Source organism: Clupea harengus, chromosome 24 (genome assembly GCF_900700415.2).
Source record: "Clupea harengus chromosome 24, Ch_v2.0.2, whole genome shotgun sequence".
NCBI classification, from domain to species: Eukaryota; Metazoa; Chordata; class Actinopteri; order Clupeiformes; family Clupeidae; genus Clupea; species Clupea harengus.
The window spans coordinates 9,367,202-9,389,400 of NC_045175.1; the positions used below are offsets into that span (position 1 = coordinate 9,367,202).

The 22,199-nt window shown below is 41.7% G+C and overlaps 7 protein-coding genes across 7 annotated transcripts; 3 read left to right on the plus strand and 4 right to left on the minus strand.

Annotated features, from left to right (window-relative positions):
* Positions 1–4,320: 4,320 nt before the first annotated feature.
* Positions 4,321–5,027, minus strand: LOC105895814 (histone H2B 1/2-like). Its single transcript, XM_012822502.3, has one exon. The coding sequence runs from the start codon at positions 5,003–5,005 to the stop codon at positions 4,631–4,633; it is 375 nt and encodes a 124-aa protein (XP_012677956.1). The 5' UTR covers positions 5,006–5,027; the 3' UTR covers positions 4,321–4,630.
* Positions 5,028–6,110: 1,083 nt separating this feature from the next.
* On the minus strand, positions 6,111–6,473 carry LOC105895818 (histone H4). Its single transcript, XM_012822505.2, has one exon. It carries the CDS (start codon positions 6,435–6,437, stop codon positions 6,126–6,128), a length of 312 nt encoding a protein of 103 aa, XP_012677959.1. The 5' UTR covers positions 6,438–6,473; the 3' UTR covers positions 6,111–6,125.
* A 2,852-nt stretch (positions 6,474–9,325) lies between these two features.
* On the plus strand, positions 9,326–9,741 carry LOC105895801 (histone H2A-like). Its single transcript, XM_012822490.2, has one exon. The coding sequence runs from the start codon at positions 9,357–9,359 to the stop codon at positions 9,732–9,734; it is 378 nt and encodes a 125-aa protein (XP_012677944.1). The 5' UTR covers positions 9,326–9,356; the 3' UTR covers positions 9,735–9,741.
* A 1,123-nt stretch (positions 9,742–10,864) lies between these two features.
* On the plus strand, positions 10,865–11,351 carry LOC105895802 (histone H2A-like). The gene has a single exon (XM_012822491.3). It carries the CDS (start codon positions 10,886–10,888, stop codon positions 11,261–11,263), a length of 378 nt encoding a protein of 125 aa, XP_012677945.1. The 5' UTR covers positions 10,865–10,885; the 3' UTR covers positions 11,264–11,351.
* Positions 11,352–13,640: 2,289 nt separating this feature from the next.
* LOC105895787 (histone H1-like) lies at positions 13,641–14,305 on the plus strand. Its single transcript, XM_031562305.2, has one exon. The coding sequence runs from the start codon at positions 13,678–13,680 to the stop codon at positions 14,278–14,280; it is 603 nt and encodes a 200-aa protein (XP_031418165.1). The 5' UTR covers positions 13,641–13,677; the 3' UTR covers positions 14,281–14,305.
* Positions 14,306–19,088: 4,783 nt separating this feature from the next.
* On the minus strand, positions 19,089–19,635 carry LOC116219204 (histone H2B 1/2-like). The gene has a single exon (XM_031562310.2). The coding sequence runs from the start codon at positions 19,575–19,577 to the stop codon at positions 19,203–19,205; it is 375 nt and encodes a 124-aa protein (XP_031418170.1). The 5' UTR covers positions 19,578–19,635; the 3' UTR covers positions 19,089–19,202.
* Positions 19,636–20,797: 1,162 nt separating this feature from the next.
* On the minus strand, positions 20,798–21,244 carry LOC105895821 (histone H4). The gene has a single exon (XM_012822510.3). It carries the CDS (start codon positions 21,210–21,212, stop codon positions 20,901–20,903), a length of 312 nt encoding a protein of 103 aa, XP_012677964.1. The 5' UTR covers positions 21,213–21,244; the 3' UTR covers positions 20,798–20,900.
* Between the last annotated feature and the right edge of the window lie 955 nt (positions 21,245–22,199).

Consider the following 22,199-nt stretch of genomic DNA (forward strand, 5'->3'; position numbering starts at 1 on the left):
AGCCGCGGAGGTCACGCTGTCTTTCTGGCTGTGTCGAGGACAACCCAATGCTAGTGACTTGAGTGTCTACAGTGTGTTTATGTACAAATATGTAGCAAATACAAGTCACTGGTTGTGAAAAGCTAGGTTGCTGGTGTTTACATAAATGCAAGTAACGCAAACGTCATTGACGTATGCCTTCAATACCAGTAAAAAAGAACAATTTAAATCTCTATTCTGCAGAAATGCCTACAGAGCCAAGAATGTATGCTGCTGGGAGAAAAATTGCCATATCGAATGCCACAGAGCTTTTAAACATAGTTATTCAATGTACTGGCTGAGAAGAGCTGATTCTCTCTAGGTAGTAAATACAAAAAAGACAGTAGCCTTACTCGAAAAAATGATGCACACATTATAAATGTGTCACCATTTCTTGTTCTCAAATTCGATTTGGTCAGCTGTTACAGGTGTTTGGCATATAGAAACTTTGTAAGCTGGCTGTCTGGGCCGGAGAATCGGAGTAGTACTGCCCTCCTGCGTGGTGCTACGGATATAAAGAGAGTTCCCTCTTGATCAAGGAAGGCACGTGGGGTTCAGCGGTACACCCAGTTTACTTTGATGTTCATGCTTGCCCCATAGGATCCCAACATACTGCCACTTTTAGCATTCTAACTCAATATCGGATACGGATACGGTATATGGGGAATAAGGGGAGAACTCTTCCAGTTAGGATATGTAGATGGAGCAAGGACTTCACTGAAGGGCTTGAGGATCCACCAGGGATGGGAGATTGCTGGCTGATGTCAGAGGACAACTTCAAGTTCCACAATGTATTGTTGTGACTGCTATGTGACCACACATGGTGTTGTGTTCTATGGTTGCTATGAGACCACACATGGTGTTGTGTTCTATGGTTCCTATGTGACCACACATGGTGTTGTGTTCTATGGTTCCTATGTGACCACACATGGTGTTGTGTTCTATGGTTCCTATGTGACCACACATGGTGTTGTGTTCTATGGTTCCTATGTGACCACACATGGTGTTGTGTTCTATGGTTCCTATGAGACCACACATGGTGTTGTGTTCTATGGTTCCTATGTGACCACACATGGTGTTGTGTTCTATGGTTCCTATGAGACCACACATGGTGTTGTGTTCTATGGTTCCTATGTGACCACACATGGTGTTGTGTTCTATGGTTCCTATGAGACCACACATGGTGTTGTATTCTTAGAGTGAGCGCATTGTTTACTTTATTGAGTCACCAATACCCTTTGATAATGTGACTGAGAAACTATTTAAAAGGAAGAAGCTGAAGTATGCAGAACTGGTAGCGGAAGCAAGACAATGAGGGTGGCAAGCACCAAGACCAGTGGATATAGGTGGGTTTTGTAGCTAAATCAAGCACAACAATTCTGTTGAATTTTGGTTTTCGAGGATGGTCACTCAAAGACGTTTTTTGAAAAAGCAAGCCAGTGGTTGTGTTTGTGGCTGAGGCGTTCACAGACTACTTGGGGTTGTGAATTAACCTAAACTAAAACTGAGATACGTGAAAACTTGTCGAGGTCTATCTTGAGGTGTATCTGTTGTTGTCTCTGTTAGTGTCATGTATTCTAAGTTCTAACTCATCATGAGTATTTTTGGCTAAACATCTTTCGAGCTATTGACATGTGTCAAAGAAAGCCAAAGTTGCTAAGCCAAAGGTGGCCAAGCCTAAAGTAGTCAAAGCTAAGAAGGCTGCCCCTAAGAAGTAGAAGTTGCACGTCGTCCTACAGATTTCTTTTTTCACCATAGGATGTTTAGTTTATATGTTAGTGGTTTGTGGAACCTATATTGTCGTGAAGCAGTAGGTTTTTCAGACAACATATACACTGTTAAGGTCACACAGAGAAAGTTGCATTGAATTCACGAAACATTGACATTCCATTCAACTAAAAATAGCTATGTAGAGAAACACAGTGTGCTTGTTACATTGTTACGCATGAAATATATTGGATGTTATCCCGACGTAGTCGGAAAGCCTTGCTTCTCCTAATCTTGCATAACAAATATGATACAAACTATTCAGTTTACTGACTTTTTACCCAACCACTTTAACGTGTTACATTGTTCGCAAATTAGACTGCTTACCATTATCTCCGAATAATTATTTCTTATAATTATGTATCAGGTACTTGACTTTTCGTTCGTTTAAATGCTCATTGTTATAGATTTAGGAGAAGAAGCGGGAAAGGGGAGGAAAGAAAGCGGCAGGTGCCAAAGTAAGCTTGTCCTGACGTCACACAATTAACTATATATTGATTGGCTCTCAGCATGATAGCATCAGCCAGTGAGGCAGGGAGATATAGTTTCTGTACTGTTACGCACAAACTCACACTTAGTAAGTGAAAGATTCAAACACTTGTGGGGTAAAGGTGTCCAAAGTTGACCCAAGTACGTGGATTGGGAGCTAGACCATGCATTTGCTACACTCCTGAGGTCGCTGGTTTTAGGTTTTGAATATGATTCCAGTCTCAAATGCTTACGCGTGCCCAACACACATAGTCCACTGATAAAGGCAGTTGCTAACTATGACCCCCTTTTCCTACAATGAAACAAAGCCCTTACGCCATGGACTGTACATAGACTACTCTTAGTAGCAACTTTAATATATGTAAATATATATATATACTTAATATGTCTGTGTGGCCAAAGCCAATACTTTGATTATGATAACCAGCATGTTCACACTTATTATCACAGTTTAAATACCGTGCCTTTCATACGTAGTGAAAATGTGGATTATAGGATATTTGCCTTGTTTATTTCTGCTTCCAACACATGCACACACTTTTAATCTTCATTTTGTACGTCATGTGTAGATACTGAACAAATGTTTTGTGAATGAATAATCGCAAAGACGCTATCTTCTTCTTCTTCTTTCGCTTTAATGGCAGGTTACACGTAGTGGTGCATGCTGCCACCTACAGATCACTGTAAACATTGCAGTTTTGGGCATCTCAGTAACACAAAACAAAGAAAAGAAATAACAATAAAACCAAAGACGCTATAAGGTAGGGGATGGGCTTTGTACTCTGAATTTCAGGCGCCACCGGAAGCAGAGCGATGAACTCCAATCAGCGGAAACCAACAACCTAACGTAATCAGGGGGCTGGTCGAGGTTGTAGGCTTTAAATAACGTACTTCCCAGCTTGAAATCACACTCTTCTCACTGAAGCAGACTTTGCAATGGCAAGAACCAAGCAAACCGCCCGTAAATCCACCGGAGGAAAGGCTCCGCGAAAGCAGCTCGCCACCAAGGCTGCTCGCAAAAGCGCACCAGCGACCGGAGGAGTGAAGAAGCCTCATCGTTACAGGCCCGGCACAGTGGCTCTGAGAGAGATCCGTCGCTACCAGAAGTCCACTGAGCTGCTGATCCGCAAGTTGCCTTTCCAGCGTCTAGTCAGGGAAATTGCCCAGGACTTTAAGACCGATCTGCGCTTCCAGAGCTCTGCTGTCATGGCTCTTCAGGAGGCCAGCGAGGCTTACCTGGTTGGTCTGTTTGAGGACACTAACCTGTGCGCCATCCACGCCAAGAGGGTGACCATCATGCCCAAGGACATCCAGCTGGCCCGTCGCATCCGCGGGGAGCGTGCTTAAGTTGATCCCGACAACGTCAAGAAAAACAAAAGGCTCTTTTAAGAGCCACCTCAATAACTCCTGAAAAAGGCCAATTTCCTCCAGTGTTGTACATACGCTATATAATAGCCCACGCACATGCTATACTATCCTACATTACGTTTAGTCCCCTAGTAGAAGGCACGGTTAAAACCCACTAGGTTTGCTGCTTTGAGGTCGTCACTGGTTTTCCTACACAAGTCAAAGGCATGACCGGCTTCAGTAAGAACGTAATTAAGGCCGACACTAGAATAACCGAGAGTAAGTGGTCTGTTTCTATTTCCTGCTAAATTCTCTATATACCATACACACTACAGCAGCAAAGAATGTACGTGCACAGTGATGCGCATAAAAGTAGACATCAAATACAAATATGGATAGTGTGCCAGATTTAAGATAAAAATAGAAAATAAAACAGATATAGCGTATCTAACCACTCATCACAATAAAGATTAAAGTAAAAAGGATATATATAAGTGCAAAGTCGTAGCTAGTTAAAGGCTAAGGTGGAGAGATACTAAGAAATAAATCTGATAGATGACAGCACCTTATGCAAAACAATTTTCTGGAACATTTGCTACATACTCTGCAAATCCCGCACACGCCTGTTGTTAACGAAAAAGACATCTGAAAGCGTTGGGGTTGCTTTGTGTTGCGGACACTGTGTTGAGTCATCTACACTTACTCACATAGTATGGTGATATTGCAAAACTAGGTAGGCTGTTGCTGACATACAACATTAAAAACTACAGGGTATGTTTTGCTTAAGGTGCGTAGTTCCAGGTCGAAACCCTCAACCAAATTGATTCATCGTTCAGATATTGCAATGCTGTTTAATAGTAGTCTGCTATTTCATTTTCCGAAACTAGGTTATCCCACTCTACGGAACATCCTGAAACTACATGGCTATTTCATTCATATTGAAACTGCTTTTCAAAGACAATGTGGGTGGCTCTTAAAAGAGCCTTTGGGTTAAAAAGCGTTAAACGCTTTACTTGGAACTGGTGTACTTGGTGACGGCCTTGGTTCCCTCAGACACGGCGTGCTTAGCAAGCTCACCGGGCAGAAGCAGACGTACTGCAGTCTGGATCTCCCTGGAGGTGATGGTGGAACGCTTGTTGTAGTGAGCCAAACGGGAAGACTCTCCAGCGATACGCTCGAAGATATCATTCACGAAAGAGTTCATGATGCCCATGGCCTTGGAGGAGATGCCGGTGTCGGGATGGACCTGCTTCAGGACCTTGTAGACGTAGATGGCATAACTTTCCTTCCTGGTCTTTCTGCGCTTCTTGCCTCCTTTAGCGGTGGTCTTGGTCACGGCTTTCTTGGAACCCTTCTTCGGGGCGGGCTTTGCTGGCTCAGGCATGATGCTATCTGTATAAGGATTCAGATGGAACTGCGGTGCTGCATCAAAACGTGCCACCTCTATATATACAGCACTCTATGCTAATATATCACCTAGGCCAGCCAAGACCAGAATCCCAGACGATGGTTGGTTACTTTGAAGCGCATAGGCGGGTCCGTCGAATAAGACGGCTCTGCCCACCGAAAGATAGTTTAGCCCGCACTTCCCCTTCTTTGGTTATCTTCCCGCACTTTTTGAGCTACCTTGACATGACTAAAATAAAGTCAATATACCATACCTCCCTCATTAATTAAGTCTTATTCTAAGTGATGAATATTTTCAATAAATGTTCATCGTTATCACTGAAAAAGTCTGTATAGGAAAGATAAAAGTAGCCTACACGTGCATCCATGAAAGTGAGTTGCAGCATATGACTAAATAACCGAATGTTTATTATCTTCAGTTAGAATATCTACATGTCAGAAATACTAATATGTGAATTTGATAAGCATAATTGTTTTCCATGTTCGTGCGCTTTTGTGTTACGGGAGTTACAGTTATCTAGTTTTCCTGTATGTTATACCAAAAATATTAGGAAAAACTCAAAACAGGTTTGCAGTGTATGCTTTTGTAGGGAGCCCCTGAGTATCATAGTGGGAATTTGATGGTGAGATTGGTTTCTTTTCATTTACCTTTGCGTTCCCTCGCAATAGCCTACATTTTGCATTACCTCACAATACTTTTGCAAACCCACTACTCTTGGTCTATTCGCCACTTACATGCAACATGGATCAGCTCATACAATTGTGCTTAGAACTTGGTATTACATATGCTGATATAGTTTTACTGCTTAATAATAAGCATGGCTATGTAATCAGTGAGAGTAAATATAAATGAAAACCTAAAACGAGAAGGCTCACTAAAAGAAAGCATTACGCATTTATAATGGCTGTTGCCTGGTATGTTGTGCGTCATATATTATTTTCATTATGCGTCATCCGTAGGGAACATTTAACACTACAAATCTGTAATTAACAATTCATTTTCAATTGAAACGTACTTGGAATCATGTTTTATGTAAGTATTTGGGTGGCTCTTAAAAGAGCCGTTGGTTTTTGTTTCAGAATGGGATGACAGATTTTTAACCTCCAAAACCGTACAGAGTACGACCCTGGCGTTTCAGAGCATAGACGACATCCATGGCAGTCACGGTCTTCCTCTTAGCATGCTCGGTGTAAGTGACGGCATCACGGATGACATTCTCCAGGAACACCTTCAGCACACCACGAGTCTCCTCGTAGATAAGGCCAGAGATACGCTTCACACCACCACGACGAGCAAGACGCCTGATTGCGGGCTTTGTGATACCCTGGATGTTATCACGAAGAACTTTACGATGACGCTTGGCGCCCCCCTTTCCGAGTCCTTTACCTCCCTTGCCTCTTCCACTCATGTTTGCAGTCTGAGTTTTCAGATGTATAACAACTCCACACTGTGGTACGAGTTGATATTCCTACCAGGAGGACCTATTTGAAGACTACAAACACTCCTCCTTTTCTGTCCATCCTACTTTGCCATTATGGTATTGGCGTGAACATCCAGCACATAGTACGTCACTGTGATGCGCCACAGCATGCGTTATGCCTTGACGAAGTAGCACTGAAAATAGATATATTGTAATACATTTCGATACATTTTATAGGACAGAAACGCTTTGGTGACTGTATCAATGTACCGGAGACCGGGTACAGTTGCAACAAGGGGACAGTTGTAACATACTTTATTTCTCAGTTCCTGTCTAACTTAATGTGACGAAAATCCTTGTGAAAAGGCCTAGACTTAACCCTTGCATTTCTGGTTCACTTTCTATGATGGTGCCAGAGCCGGTACCTCTTAGTCACCACATGTTCCTGATAATACTATAAGCTAACAGGAGCTGTTATCAGGGCTAGTATGGGGAAATTACAGTTTTTCTCAATTGCTTACACACATTTTTTGAAAGCATGCTTAATTTTCTCAAAACTCTAAACAATCCCAAATCCCAAAACCACTCACACAAAATGCAAAACCCTTTATATCTTCTGAAAAATGCTACTTTGCTTTCAAAACATTGTTATGTCACCTCAAAAGGGTATTAAGGTATGAACATTTTGTTTTCAAATGACACACACTGTAAAACTGACTAAACTGAGTAAAGGACTGTATAGGTTGATGGTTCCGGTATGGTGATGCCGCCCTGGTGTGTCTGTAAGAACACCTCTGGAGTCGGAATGCAGTCTTATGGGATTGGGGATATAGGTGGCTGATGTAGGCAGCACAGTAATACACAGGACTCAGGCATATTCATTGTAACTCAAGGGTCTTTATCTTTGTATTTGTGTTTATGTTTGTGGTCTATCAAAAAGGGAATTAAGTACAAATTATACATCAGCATGCATAAACAACATTAACATAAAGGCTTAATATATATATCTCAGACACACAGCAAAATAGGTAACTACAGTAAAACAGTGGTGATTATTATGTAGTTATACTGCCATCTACTGGTCATTTACGTCCGTTTTAGTAATCTAGAAACATAACTGAAATACCATTAACGTGCATCCTCGCGGTAGGAATAGAATACTCACTCACGCTACAAATAATAATACAAGAAAGCTTACACATATCACACAGGTCTAACATACTCCCTAACATTAATAACAGTTCAACTAAACTACGTTTAGACTAGCCAGACATACAGCTATCATCTCCACATACTAACAACACTAACATACTAGCTGCTAACTAAACTAACGTCATTAAAGTACGGAATTCTCACGTACATTATATGATAGAAAAAAAACAGACTTACAGTTCGTCAGTGACGCACAAACATGTCCGACAGGAATATGACAACACACTTTACAAAAATATATAGAAATGGTTGTTGCCAAGAGTGCAAATACAATGAAACACAGTACAGTAAATTCACTGTAAAGGCCAGCAAAGTGTCATTGTCATTGCCGAACGTACAAACAATTGATGTGACAGTATGACGTCTCAGGTTTGGCTCACCTTTGGCCAGCCTCTCTCATGGAGAGGTCATGCTTGACTACGTGCTCAATGACTGTTGCCCTAATTTCATTAGAGCATCTTACATGAATGCCACACAGGGGCCCCTCTATTTCTACTATGGCCTCTTTCTTGTCCTGGTCTGTCCTTGCTGAGGTACACACTGGCCCACACTGGTGGCAGGGGGAGACTGTTCACTGCAGAACAGATTTTACCTTTTTACTGTATATTGAAACCTGTCATTTTGACTTCTTACAGTATCCAATCTAATGTGGAAAAATGACTGCAATAAAAATTAGAATCTTTGCCATTTTGTACACAGTAGAACAAATGTAAATTCAATGGTGTTGACAGGTCCTTGTTTAGAATATATTTTACAGTATTTAGCAATACAAAAACAGAACTACAATATTTTATGTATACAAACTATCAGATTTCAAATACTTTCTGACAGTATATTGTCAAGAGTGCTCAGTACAAAACCCAAATTGTAGTATGTTGTCAGTGGTAAAATAGTCAATGCTGTGAGGGTGTTGCACAAAAGTTGAAGTGATGGATTCAGAGGTTGATATTGATAGCTGTAGTTGGAATTTTGTTATCCATTGTTAAATAAATGAGAAAACATAAATTTTCAATTGAGCACAAATTGTAGGTTTTGATGGAAATGTTTGGTTTTGATGGGTGTGTGATAAGTTTTGAGAAGGTGGTGTCATTCTGCAAACATCAAATAGTGTTTTGGTTATTTCATCTTCTGTTATGGGCTGTGTGTGAGCTGTTTTGAAAAAGTAAACAGTGATTGGAAAAATGTGCCAAAGCAATCGAGAAAAACTGTATTGTGGTCTTTTTATGTACATAGTCGACTGTTAATTTGAGTACTTGTATTGTGGCTATGATGCCCTTGTTAGTGTCTTTCTGAAACGTTTCATTTATATTTATTTAGTTTTGTCCTTGTTTTTATGAGTGTATAGTTTTTTACAAGATTGTTTCATTTTGCAAAGGATCTGAGGTATTTTGCTAATTTTGTGTAGTGTTTTGAAAAACAAAACGATCAAAATCGTGCTGAAGCAATCAAGAAAAACTGTAAAATATTCAGTGATTTTGGTGATTACGCACTAAAAGGAAGAAGGAAATTCAGAAGGTGCCAAACTGAAATTACTTTGACATCCCACACAGACCTACACCTACACGTTGATTGGCTCTCAGCATTCTTCTCCCAACCACTGAGGCAATAAGCAACGCTGAGCTGGAGGAGTATAAATTCACTCCACTCTCTGCCTAGCTACACTTCAGTCTTTGGAAGAAATTACTCATACTCAAAATGAGCGGCAGAGGTAAAACCGGAGGAAAGGCTAGAGCTAAGGCCAAGACTCGCTCTTCCAGGGCTGGACTACAGTTCCCCGTGGGCCGTGTTCACAGGCTGCTCCGCAAGGGCAACTATGCCCATCGTGTTGGCGCTGGTGCTCCGGTGTACATGGCTGCTGTACTCGAGTATCTTACTGCTGAGATTCTCGAGTTGGCCGGCAACGCTGCCCGTGACAACAAGAAGAGTCGTATCATTCCCCGCCATCTGCAGCTGGCTGTGCGCAACGACGAGGAGTTGAACAAGCTGCTCGGCGGAGTGACCATCGCTCAGGGTGGTGTGCTGCCCAATATCCAGGCTGTGCTCCTGCCCAAAAAGACCGAGAAATCCAAGTAAATCTGCGTACCTAAATCTCAAACAAAGGCTCTTTCAAGAGCCACCCAATTACTTTTTAAAAGTACATTCCAAGTTGTAATGGTCAAAAAGCCCCCCTTCACATCTTGTCATTCAGTATTCAAAGTGCATATAAGTTGAGTGGACGCTAATACCCAATCCTCTTTGACTGCAATGAAATTATGACCGATCTAAACACTAGAAGGATTCATGGCCTTTGCTAGCTCGATTATTTTAATGGCATACATTACATTTTATTATAGTTTTCATAGTAAGGCTACAGGATCTTTAAAGTAGTGTATGTAACCCTCTTTCTCGCTATCCAATGACCTGTGATGGTGTGCGCTCTTTCAGACGCATTGTTCCAATAAAAAAAAGTCGTAATGAGTCATTTATGCTTCAAGCTCAAGCTACGTTTACAATATCTTCAGTTGAAGATGTTAAGTCTATCAAGGTTTTAAATCACCACCAACCAATTAAGTCATATTTTATGCTCGTAATGACCACACATGGTATGACAGTAGTTAATCACCTTGAGGGCCCGAAAGGAAAGTTAATCTTTAATTGAAGTTTTGCCAGAGTGACTGATAATAAATAAACAGTGTGGTGTTAATAAATCACACTGAAATAAGTTATTCAATTCTATTTGGTAGATGACATACAGCTGATGTTATCCGTAAATAACAGAAATAGGCTTGCAGAATTCTGCTCATCGTTTTTTGTTTTTTATAAATCAAACATGATACAAGCCGGTCTATTAGATACTTTGTATGACCAAACCACTTCAGTTTGTTCCATTTTAATAGTGTTCGCAATACATGGAGATTCTGGGACTTCCTGTGTATTGTGACCATTAAGCTGACATATCTGGAAACCAAGCTGCAACCTAAACTGGAAGGTGTCGTTTTAACTATTTCATGCGTTAAAATATTCAGTGATGTTGGAGATCACGCACTAAAAGGAAGAAGGAAATTCAGCAGGCGCCAAAATGAAGCGATTTGTCGTCCCGCACAGACCTACACGTTGATTGGCTCTCAGTATTCTCGCCTCAACCACTGAGGCAATGAGCAACGATGAGCTAGAGGAGTATAAATACACTCCCCTCTTCCACTTGCTTCACTTCAGTATTCAGAAGAACTCATAGAATCCCGAAAATGAGCGGCAGAGGCAAAACCGGAGGAAAGGCAAGGGCTAAGGCCAAGACTCGCTCATCCAGGGCTGGACTCCAGTTCCCCGTGGGCCGTGTTCACAGGCTGCTCCGCAAAGGCAACTATGCCCATCGTGTTGGGGCTGGTGCCCCAGTCTACATGGCTGCTGTGCTCGAGTATCTGACTGCTGAGATCCTCGAGTTGGCCGGCAACGCTGCCCGTGACAACAAGAAGAGTCGTATCATTCCCCGCCATCTGCAGCTGGCTGTGCGCAACGACGAGGAGTTGAACAAGCTGCTCGGCGGAGTGACCATCGCTCAGGGTGGTGTGCTGCCCAATATCCAGGCTGTGCTCCTGCCAAAGAAGACCGAGAAATCCAAGTAAATCTGCCTGCCTAAATCTCAAACAAAGGCTCTTTTAAGAGCCACCCAATTACTTTTTAAAAGTACATTCCAAGTTGCTGAAAGTGCCACTACCCCCCTCCCCCACGCATTTCCCCCCAATTGGCACTAATACATTTTAAATCGTTTACATTTAAATTGTAGCAGGCATAGCTCAATGACGTTTGCATTTATGTAAACACCAGAAACCTAGCTTTTCACAGCCAGTGACTTGTATTTTTTACATACTCGTACATAAACACACTATATTTAGACACTCGAAGTCCCTATCATTGGGTTGTCCTCGATACAGCCAGAAAGACCACATGACCTCACGCAGCCAATGCATAAACATACAAAAAGAATTGTCGAGGTGACATCAAGTTAACTAACCATTCAGAAACGTCCTGTTGAAGCCTAAATTGTCTAACCTTTTTCGTGAGCCTCTTGTTGTTCAGGCCAGGGTCTCTGTTTCAATATGTGTGCACCAATTAGTCTAAGTCTCTAGCAAGATACACGCTTCATTGTCCTCCTTTAACTTTAAGAAATTATTGCTAATCCACTTATTTATCGCCAAAAGACAGGTAGGATACTCGATACACAAATCTGTTTTTGGACCTTTTAACTATTCTTTGACTTATGGTGAGATATTAGATAATTGGAACGTTTATTGAGTTAAACCATGTGAGAAATTTAGAGGGAAAATCACTATTTGGTGGAGCTGTTAACAATTTATAAACATTTTAAATCTGAGACTGCACCCTGCTTTTTGTAAGACATCAGAAGCCTTCTTTAACAATGTGTTGTACTTTAAAAGCTTGGGTAAAATCGTAACTAGTAACTACTGCCATCAAACGTCAGGGGAGTAGAAAATGTAAGTTAACCCCCAGCTCTGAGCCACCCTGTGCGATGGTGACTCCACCAAGCAATGTGTTCAACTCATCGTCGTTAAGTACAGCCAACTGCAGATGATGGAGTATGACCTGGACCAAGTGGGACTTCTAGTTTAGTCTGTGTAAGTCTATTGTGCCTTGCTAGTAAGGCCAGGGTTTAGTGTGTAGGCAATCCAACAGAAATACCGGATGATGCAAAGGCATGCAATCTTATAACACACTCAATTAGCAGAACACTTCACATCCTTTGCTAAATGAAACACTCTTGTAAAAACTATACACTCATTCATCAAAACCAATATGTTACCATACACACACGTTTCATATGACTTCATTCTGTTTGAATAAGTTACACACTGCTGTTGCACTAAAACACTAAAATCAAAAGTATTACACAATTATCAAAACCTCACACTCAAGGAGCAAAACATCGGCCCAGATTTGCACCACTATAAGCAACCTCACACTTTTTGCAATTCTACTTCTCAGTGATTAGAGTAGTGTAAGTGAAGTACACAGAGAAAGTGCAAATATACAATAAATTCACTAAACATTACACAAGACCAATGCTGCAGAAAATATTATTTATTTCTCTCCATACACCCAAAGCAGTCAACATGGAGAATCACAACAAAACAGTTCCCAGTTTTCATGCTACTACAGTAGTGTGCATAACACTGTAAGCTCAGAAAATATCAGACAAACTAACATTCTGTATCCAGTACAGGTTACAATTAAGTTAAAAAATAAATACAGTACAGTTTTTTTCATTTAAACTGATGTCTTTTCAGGATAAGTGTCAGTGTTGACCTACAAACCTGAAATCGTCCAAACGCACGAACTGTATAAACCAATATGGGCTACACCTTTGCTTGTCTTCAAATTAATCTGTATTTACGAAGGCGTTAAAGTGTTTTGTTACCAATAAATGTTCTAAATGTCCGCATTCCCATTCGAGATGTGTGTCTGCTGTGATGTCGGATCGGCAGAATATGTCTGGCAGCCATGTGTTTCACCTAAGTCCCAAAACAGATCCCATCTGAAAAGCACAGATTCGCACAGGGTACTTTATTACCGATTCTACGGTTATATAGGTGCAGGTTTGTTCTATTCCTCACCGAGGTAACAAATGCCATGTGATTTTTATTACTTTTTTGGATGAGTTTCCTCAGAAAACAAATATGGGTTGCCACGACGCCCCTGTCACTTCTTGCGGTTGTCTGTTCGTTAAAACACGGAAAAGGGTAAAAATGCGAGGTAATTTTACGTTTGCTTTAAAGTGCAAGCCGTGACTTTACAACCGACATCTTCAATATCCGTACAATTTTTGTTTCGTTAGTCATATTTTGTTACAAAATGCGAAGTGGAGAAACACAAGCGAGTCCATCACGGAAGAGAGGAACGGAGAGCTATTTCAGTTGAGTCTCAACGGTTCTCATGCCGATTTTAAGTACAACCCGCTGGCTACTCGTGGTACTCATTCACACAACTGTCTCGTACTCTGAACATAAGACATCACGTAACTATGGCTGAAGTTGCCCCAGCTGCCGCGCCTGCTAAGTCTCCCAAGAAGAAGGCACCACGGCCCAAGAAAACCGGACCTAGTGTGGGCGAGCTCATTGTCAAATCCATTACTGCATCCAAGGAGAAGAAAGGAGTTTCTCTGGCTGCCCTGAAGAAGGCTTTGGCTGCTGGTGGATACGATGTGGAAAAGAACAACGCTCGTGTCAAGGTGGGCATCAAGAGTCTCGTCGCAAAGGGTACACTGGTTCAGACTAAAGGAACTGGCGCGTCCGGCTCCTTCAAGCTGAACAAACAGGCAGAGGTGAAGAAGCCTGCGAAGAAGGCTCCCGTCAAAGCCAAGAAGCCGGCAGCAAAGAAGCCCGCTGTAGCAAAGAAGCCCAAGAAGGCAGTGGCGAAGAAGCCCGCAGCTGCTGCAAAGAAGTCTCCGAAGAAAGCCAAGAAACCCGCTACGCCTAAGAAGGCAACGAAGAGCCCCAAGAAGGCCACAAAGCCCGCTGCACCCAAGAAGGCAACTAAGAGCCCCAAGAAAGTTAAAGCAGCGAAACCCAAGGTGGCCAAGCCTAAAGCCACCAAAGCGAAAAAGGCTGCCCCTAAAAAGAAGTAAATGTTTCACTTCACGTGCTGCTCAATGTAGTTAAAAAAGGCTCTTTTCAGAGCCACCCAAAATTTCATATGAATTCATCTCTTCCAACACTTGGTAAAATCTAAGTGGTAGATTGTGCACGTCCGTTGTAAATTGCAATCAAAAAGGCTCTTTGAGTGCCACTCAAATTTGATCTATGCCCACAGAAAAAGAGAAAAAGCTGGTTCGTTTATATTTTCTTTGTTAATGTGGAACGCCTCAGGATGTCTCAAATGCATTACACCTGCATTGTGACATGCAAGTTGATAAGGTTACACAAAGAAACATGTGTTCATGAACCATCTACATTCCATTTCAACTAAAAAATAACTCATGACGAAAAACAGAGAGTTTGTTACATTGTAACGCATGGAACATGACATATTTTTCAGTAAAATTCTTATGTAACACAGTGGATGTTATCCATTGTTATGAAACAATTGGGTTCTATCGAATTATTTAGCTGTTTCTGATTGGACGAGAGACGTTCCGTGAGTTGGAACACCCCAGGACATCCCAACCATAGACATATATATGTCTATGATCCCAACTCGGACTTTTCAAACTAAGCTTGACCTGACGTCACATGGTGAGCTATAAATTGATTGGCTTTCAGTATGGTGGCCTCAGTCAGTAAGGTAGGGAGACAAAGCATATACACAGAAAACTGGCTCAACGTGTACCCTCACATTTGTGCTTAGAAACAAACTATCTTTAGGTTACTATGAGTAGAAGAGGCAAAACCGGTGCTTCTGCCCAAGAAGACCGATAAGTCCAAATAGATTTTGTCTGGAAAATCATGAAGGCTCTTTTACAGTTTTTTACGATTGGATAAACACTCAAATCAAAAGTATTACACAATTACCAAAACCTTCACTCAGGGAGCAAAACATCGGCTCAGATTTGCACAACTATAAGCACATGTCAACATCACACTTTTTGCGAAACAATATACACAATTGATTTGCAAAACACTAAACACACTTGTATACATTAGACACAGAAGTATTCCTTGCAATTCCAATGCACTGACTGTCAAATTACCACACCTATGAGCCAATGGTTAAACACAGCCATCAAGTGCGCAAACACATGATTGCTTAATTTTGACACACCAAACATGTTTAAGCACTATAGAAATGCAGCAGATGAGTTAATCTGTCTTCAACCAAAATTGAAGGAGTCAGAAGAAGAAGAGTGAGGGTGAGAGGGGAATCCATGGAGGAGGAGAAGGGGAAGAGGCGGAGGCCATGCAGAGGCCGAGGTCGAGGTGGAGGTAGAGGAAGAGGAAGACCTGAAGCAGGAGGAAAAACGTGCTCAAAGAAGAAGAAGAACAAATGTATCAAATAAACTTGAAAGGAGGATGGGGGCCCATATTCATGGAAGAACAAGAAACAATAAACATGGTTTTAGCCAATAATATCAGGCTCAGAGAAATTCAAGCCAACATTATAGTGACCATGCCATTCAATAATGTCCATCAGGTCTCTCAGTCAACACTGGCACATATCCTAAAAAGACATCAGGTTAAAATGAAACAACTTCATCTGTACTGTATTTTCATTTTTTTCTTATCTTTTTTTTAATCTTTTTTTAATGGAATTGTAACCTGTACTGATACATAATTGTACGTTTGTCTGATATTTGCTGAGCTTACAGTGTTATGTACACTACTGTAGTAGAATCACAGTTTTTCTCAATTGCTAAAACACTAAAACCCATTGGCTGAACAAAGTTCTCAGTTGCCTGAACTCATGTAGCTAATTGTGCAGTCTGTTGTCAATACCTTAAACTATTTCACATGGTAAAACACAATTTGTAGATCTCACTTAGACTTTTCAGCAAAACTCTAAACACATTCTCAGTCTCAAAACACATTCTGCACTCTAATGCACATGTCATCCATACTGGTAAACACAAGTGGCAAAAATCAAATACAAATAGAGAAAACATGTCATTGATTAAACACAACCACTCAAAATTGATTTCACTTGTATCAAATGATGTGACACAACCAATATAAGCCAGTTTAGAGAGCAAACAGGTTGTTGAGGGTGGGAAGGAGAAAGTCTGAGAATGGATAGAAGAAACAATGTGAGAGGACGAGGACGAGTGCGTATGCGAGGTTAGACGAGGAGGAAGAGGGCAAGAAAGAGGAGGACAAAGAGGAAGAGGAAGACAAAGAGTGGAAATATTTGATGAAATTAGAGGCTTCTTCCCCCGATACCTCAGGAGATGTACTTCTCCCTGAGAACTATGTGTTTTGAACAATGTGTTTTCTATTTTTTGGTGAATTGTTTACTGACTGCTTGAAAGTGTATATCATTTTGATCACTTTGTTTATGATTTGAGAGCAGTGTTTGATTTTGAGCACAGGTAAAACAGTTTTGAGGCGAAAGTTTCATTTTGCAAGAGGATTCAGAGGTTTTGTAAATAGTGCTTGAAGATTGAAGGTTTGAAGGTTTTGTGTTTACAGTTACAGAGAAAATGAGTGACTGTTGAAATGTGTTTTAGCAATCGTGAAAAACTGTAAAACTGGGACATGTTTTGTTGTGATTCTCCATGTTGACCTATTTGATTATATGGAGAGAATTAACTTATATTTGTATCAGTCTGCAGCATTGGTCTTGTGTAGTGTGTGTTTCATATGGTACCAAAATATGGTTTTTACAAGAGGGATCAAAGGATCTGAGGTGTTTTGCTAATTGTGTGTAGTGTTTTGAAAAACAAAACAAAACCATCAAAATCATGCTTACAGTTTTTTCTCGATTGCTTAAACACAATTTTGACTGCTTTGTTTTGTTTTTTAATACACCTCACACAATTAGCACAACCACACACCCAATGAGCAAAACACCTCAGATCCATTGCAAAATGAAACACTCTTGTAAAAACTATACACTAATTTAACAAAACCATATTTTGTTACCATATGTAATTGCTGGATAAGATTATAGATTTTGTACGTCATGCCTATGTACTGAACGAATTTCTGTAGATGAATAATCGCAAAAACGCTCGTAAAGTAGGGCTTTGTACTTTGAATTTTAGGCGCCACCGAAAGCCGGGCGTTGAACACCAATCAGCGGCAACCAACAAGTAAACGTCATCAGGGGGCTGGTCGAAGTTGTAACCTATAAATACCGTGCTTGCTTGCTTAGGGGCACTTCTCTTACTGAAACAGACTTTGCAATGGCAAGAACTAAGCAAACCGCCCGTAAATCCACCGGAGGAAAGGCTCCTCGAAAGCAGCTCGCCACCAAGGCTGCTCGCAAAAGCGCACCAGCGACCGGAGGAGTGAAGAAACCCCATCGTTACAGGCCCGGCACAGTGGCTCTGAGGGAGATCCGTCGCTACCAGAAGTCCACTGAGCTGCTGATCCGCAAGCTGCCTTTCCAGCGTCTGGTCAGGGAAATTGCCCAGGACTTCAAGACCGATCTGCGCTTCCAGAGCTCTGCTGTCATGGCTCTTCAGGAGGCCAGCGAGGCTTACCTGGTTGGTCTGTTTGAGGACACCAACCTGTGCGCCATCCACGCCAAGAGGGTGACCATCATGCCCAAGGACATCCAGTTGGCCCGTCGCATCCGCGGGGAGCGTGCTTAAGTTGATCCCGACAACGTCAAGAAAAACAAAGGCTCTTTTAAGAGCCACCTCAATAACTCCTGAAAAAAGCTAATTTTCCCTCCAGTGTTGTACACATATTGCCCACGCGTATAATATGTTAACTGTACTAACCTAGTTAGGCCGGCACTGGGTTTCCTGCTAAAACCAGTGTATACCATACACACGTCACATTTGTATGGCATGTAATAATACATTTTATTTGTATAGCACCTTTCATCCAAATCAATGCAGCTCTAAGTGCTTAACAACAAGGAAATAACGTGCACTAATCAATTGCATGCACAGTGATCCACATACAAATAGACATGAAACACTATCCCTATGAGTGCATAAAGATTTTAGATAAAAACAAAACTGCAGTTATGTTAAGATCAAAGTAAATTGCGAAGTCGCAGCTAGTTAAAGGCTAGGGTGTAGAGATACCAATAACTTAATCTGATAGATGACAGCACCTTATGCAAAACATTTGCAACTCCCTGTCACAAGCCTGTTGTTAACAAACAGTGTGTGTTGCATGTTTTGTTTTTGACATTGCTGCTCCACATTGAAGCCTGTCTTTCATTTTCCGAAATAGGCTGCTGCGGACATACAAAACGGTGCGTAGTTCCAGGTTGAAACCCTCAACCAGTTTGAGTCATCGTTGCTATTGCAAATGTTTTATAGTGGCGTCTGCTATTTCATTTTCCGAAACTAGGTAGGTGTACCCCACTCTAACTGAACATCCTGAAAAACCTGGTAACATCCTTACTGGTTCTGCTCCCACCTACCTAAATGCTCTTGTAAGGGCTAATGTTACACCCAGGACGCTGCGCTCGTCTAGTGAGCGTCGTTTGGCACTGCCGTCCGTGCAAGCACGGCAATCCAGACTATTTTCATTTGTAGTTCCACGTTGGTGGAACGAACTGCCTAGTACTACCAGAGCAGGGGGCGTCCCTCTCTACCTTCAAGAAGCTTTTGAAGACCCAACTCTTCAGAGAGCACCTCCCCTCCTAACTGGCACCTGACTAGCGCTTAACTTGCACTTCAGCAGTTACATTCCTGCACTTTTTCCTTTTGTCTAGGTCGTTGTTTTTCTAATTCTCATGTAAAGTAGTATTTATTGTTACACCATGCTTTTTATTGCTCTTAGCTTGACTGTTCTCTCCCTTTTTTGGACAAAAGCGTCTGCTAAATGACTAAATGTAAACCATGGCGATTTCAATGATAATGTTGAAACTGCTTTTCAAGGACAATTTGGGTGGCTCTTAAAAGAGCCTTTGGGGTAGAAAGCGTTAGACGCTTTACTTGGAGCTGGTGTACTTGGTGACGGCCTTGGTTCCCTCAGAGACGGCGTGCTTAGCAAGCTCACCGGGCAGAAGCAGACGTACTGCAGTCTGGATCTCCCTGGAGGTGATGGTGGAACGCTTGTTGTAGTGAGCCAAACGGGAAGACTCTCCAGCGATACGCTCGAAGATATCATTCACGAAAGAGTTCATGATGCCCATGGCCTTGGAGGAGATGCCGGTGTCGGGATGGACCTGCTTGAGGACCTTGTACACGTAGATGGCATAGCTTTCCTTCCTGGTCTTTCTGCGCTTCTTGCCTCCTTTAGCGGTGGTCTTTGTCACGGCTTTCTTGGATCCCTTCTTCGGGGCGGGCTTTGCTGGCTCAGGCATGATGCTATCTGTATGAGGATTCAAACGGAACTGCGGTGCTGCAGGTTGTCGTGCCACCTCTATATATACAACGCTCTATGCTAATACGTCACCTAGGCCAGCCATGACCAGAATCCCAGACGATGGTTGGTTACTTTGAAGCGCAGGGGCGAGTCCGTCTGCTAAGCCAGCTCTGCACACAGAAAGATAGTTTAGCCCGCACTTCCCCTTCTTTTGTTATCCTCCCGCACTTTTTGAGCTACCTTGACATGACTAAAATAAAATCAATATACGAGACTTCCCGTGATAAATATTTTCAATAAATGTTCATGGTTACCACTGACAAAATCTGTATAGGATAGATTAAAGTAGCCTATACGTGCATCCATGAAAGTGAGTTGCAGCATATGACTCAATAACCGAATGTTATCAGTTAGAATATCTACATGTCAGAAATACTAAGATGTGAATTTGATAAACATAATTGTTTTCCATGTGCGTGCGCCTTTGTGTTACAGTTATCTTAAGAGTTCTTGTATTTCCTGTATGTTATACCAAACAGATTAGGAAAAACTAAAAAAGGGTTTGCAGTGTATGCTTTTGTAGGTAGCCCCTGAGTATCATAGTGGGGTTTTGATGGTGAGATTGGTTTATTTTCAGCTACCTTTGCGTTCCCTGGCAATACTTTCGCCTTCCCTCGCAATAGCCTAGATTTTGCATTACCTCACAATACTTTTGCAATCGCACTACTCTTGGTCTATTCGCCACTTACATGGATCAGCTCATACACTTGTACTTAGAACTTGGTATTACATGTGCTGATAGTTTTACTGCTTAACAATAAGCATGGCTATGTAATCAGTGAAAGTAAATTAAAATGAAAACCTAAAACGGCTGTTTCGTGCATTATATATTAGTTTCAGTATTTGTCAGCTATATTGAACACCTTACACCACCAATCTGTACTTAGAACGTGGTGTAACAATAAATACTAGTTTACATAAGAATGGTATGGATCAGCTCATACAATTGTACTTGGTAATACATATCCTGATATAGTTTTACTGTTTAATGGTAAGCATGGCTGTTATCAGTGAAAGTACATTTAAATGAAAACCTAAAACGAGAAGGAAGCATTGCGCATTTATAATGGCTGTTCCGCGGTATGCTGTGCATTATAAATTATTTTCAGTACGAGTCATCCGTAGGGGACATTTAACACTACCAATCTGTAAATAAAATTCATTTTCAATAGAAACATACTTGGAATCATGTTTTACGGAAGTATTTGGGTGGCTCTTAAAAGAGCCGTTGGTTTTTGTTTCAGAATGGGATGACTGATTTTTAACCTCCAAAACCGTACAGAGTACGACCCTGGCGTTTCAGAGCATAGACGACATCCATGGCAGTCACGGTCTTTCTCTTAGCATGTTCGGTGTAGGTGACGGCATCACGGATGACATTCTCCAGGAAAACCTTCAGAACACCACGAGTCTCCTCGTAGATGAGGCCAGAGATACGCTTCACACCACCACGGCGAGCAAGACGCCTGATTGCGGGCTTTGTGATACCCTGGATGTTATCACGAAGAACCTTACGATGACGCTTTGCGCCCCCTTTACCCAGTCCCTTTCCGCCTTTGCCTCTTCCACTCATTTTCGCTGTTTATGATTTCAGCAATGTATGTATTTCGGGATGCAGTACGAGCTCTTATGTCCATCAGGAGGACCTGTTTGAAGACTACAAACACTCCTCCTCGCCTGTCCCGCCTACTTTTCTCTACTGGTGTTGGCGCGAACATGCCGCACATAGTACGTCACTTTGACACTCCAACACGGATGCGTTATTCCTTAAAGCAGCACTGAAAATAGATACATTGTAATACATGTCGATACATTTCAGAGGATAGAAACTTATTGGTGATTGTATCATTGTACTACGGGGTGTCCATAAAGACTTGCCTTAGATGGATTAAGCCATATGCTTTTTCCTGGCGGTAAACGACTTACTTCTTGGCACACAGATATTCATACATATACCGGTACATAGATATGTAGGCTATCACATTACATTCCCCGTCCTTATTTTTTAGCACTGAAAAGGCTACGTTGGTTTTGGATTTCTGTTTTGTGGGGAAACTTGGGATACGTCTATGCAAAATAATAAAAAAAAACCATCTATTTTCTGAGGAAATACTATGTATGTGTAGGCCTTGATGGCAACAAACATCAAGTAAATAATAATGTGAATAGTGTGCTTGTTGTCGGCACAGTAGTAACAACTTTCGTGGAGCACACTGAATCAGAAGGATCTTCAGGCTACACTCTGATCTCATGGGCACAGTCGTCTCATCTCTAAGAACACGAAGCCACTCAGTAACACATGTCAGAACACAGAATACAAAGAAATTCCGCTTCTTAACCTTAATTCTAACTCTAAGAAACGCAAGGGCAACTACATATAGGAATGATAAAACATTACGTCTGATTTGCAACTCCTTCAGTACTCTCAACAGACAGAAGAGCATATTCAGTGGCAGACTCCTGTCACTGTCATGCTCATCGGACAGGCTGAGGAAGTCCTTTGTCCCCAGGGCCATTCAGCTTTTTAACGCCACGCAGAAGGGGAAGGGGAGGGAGATGG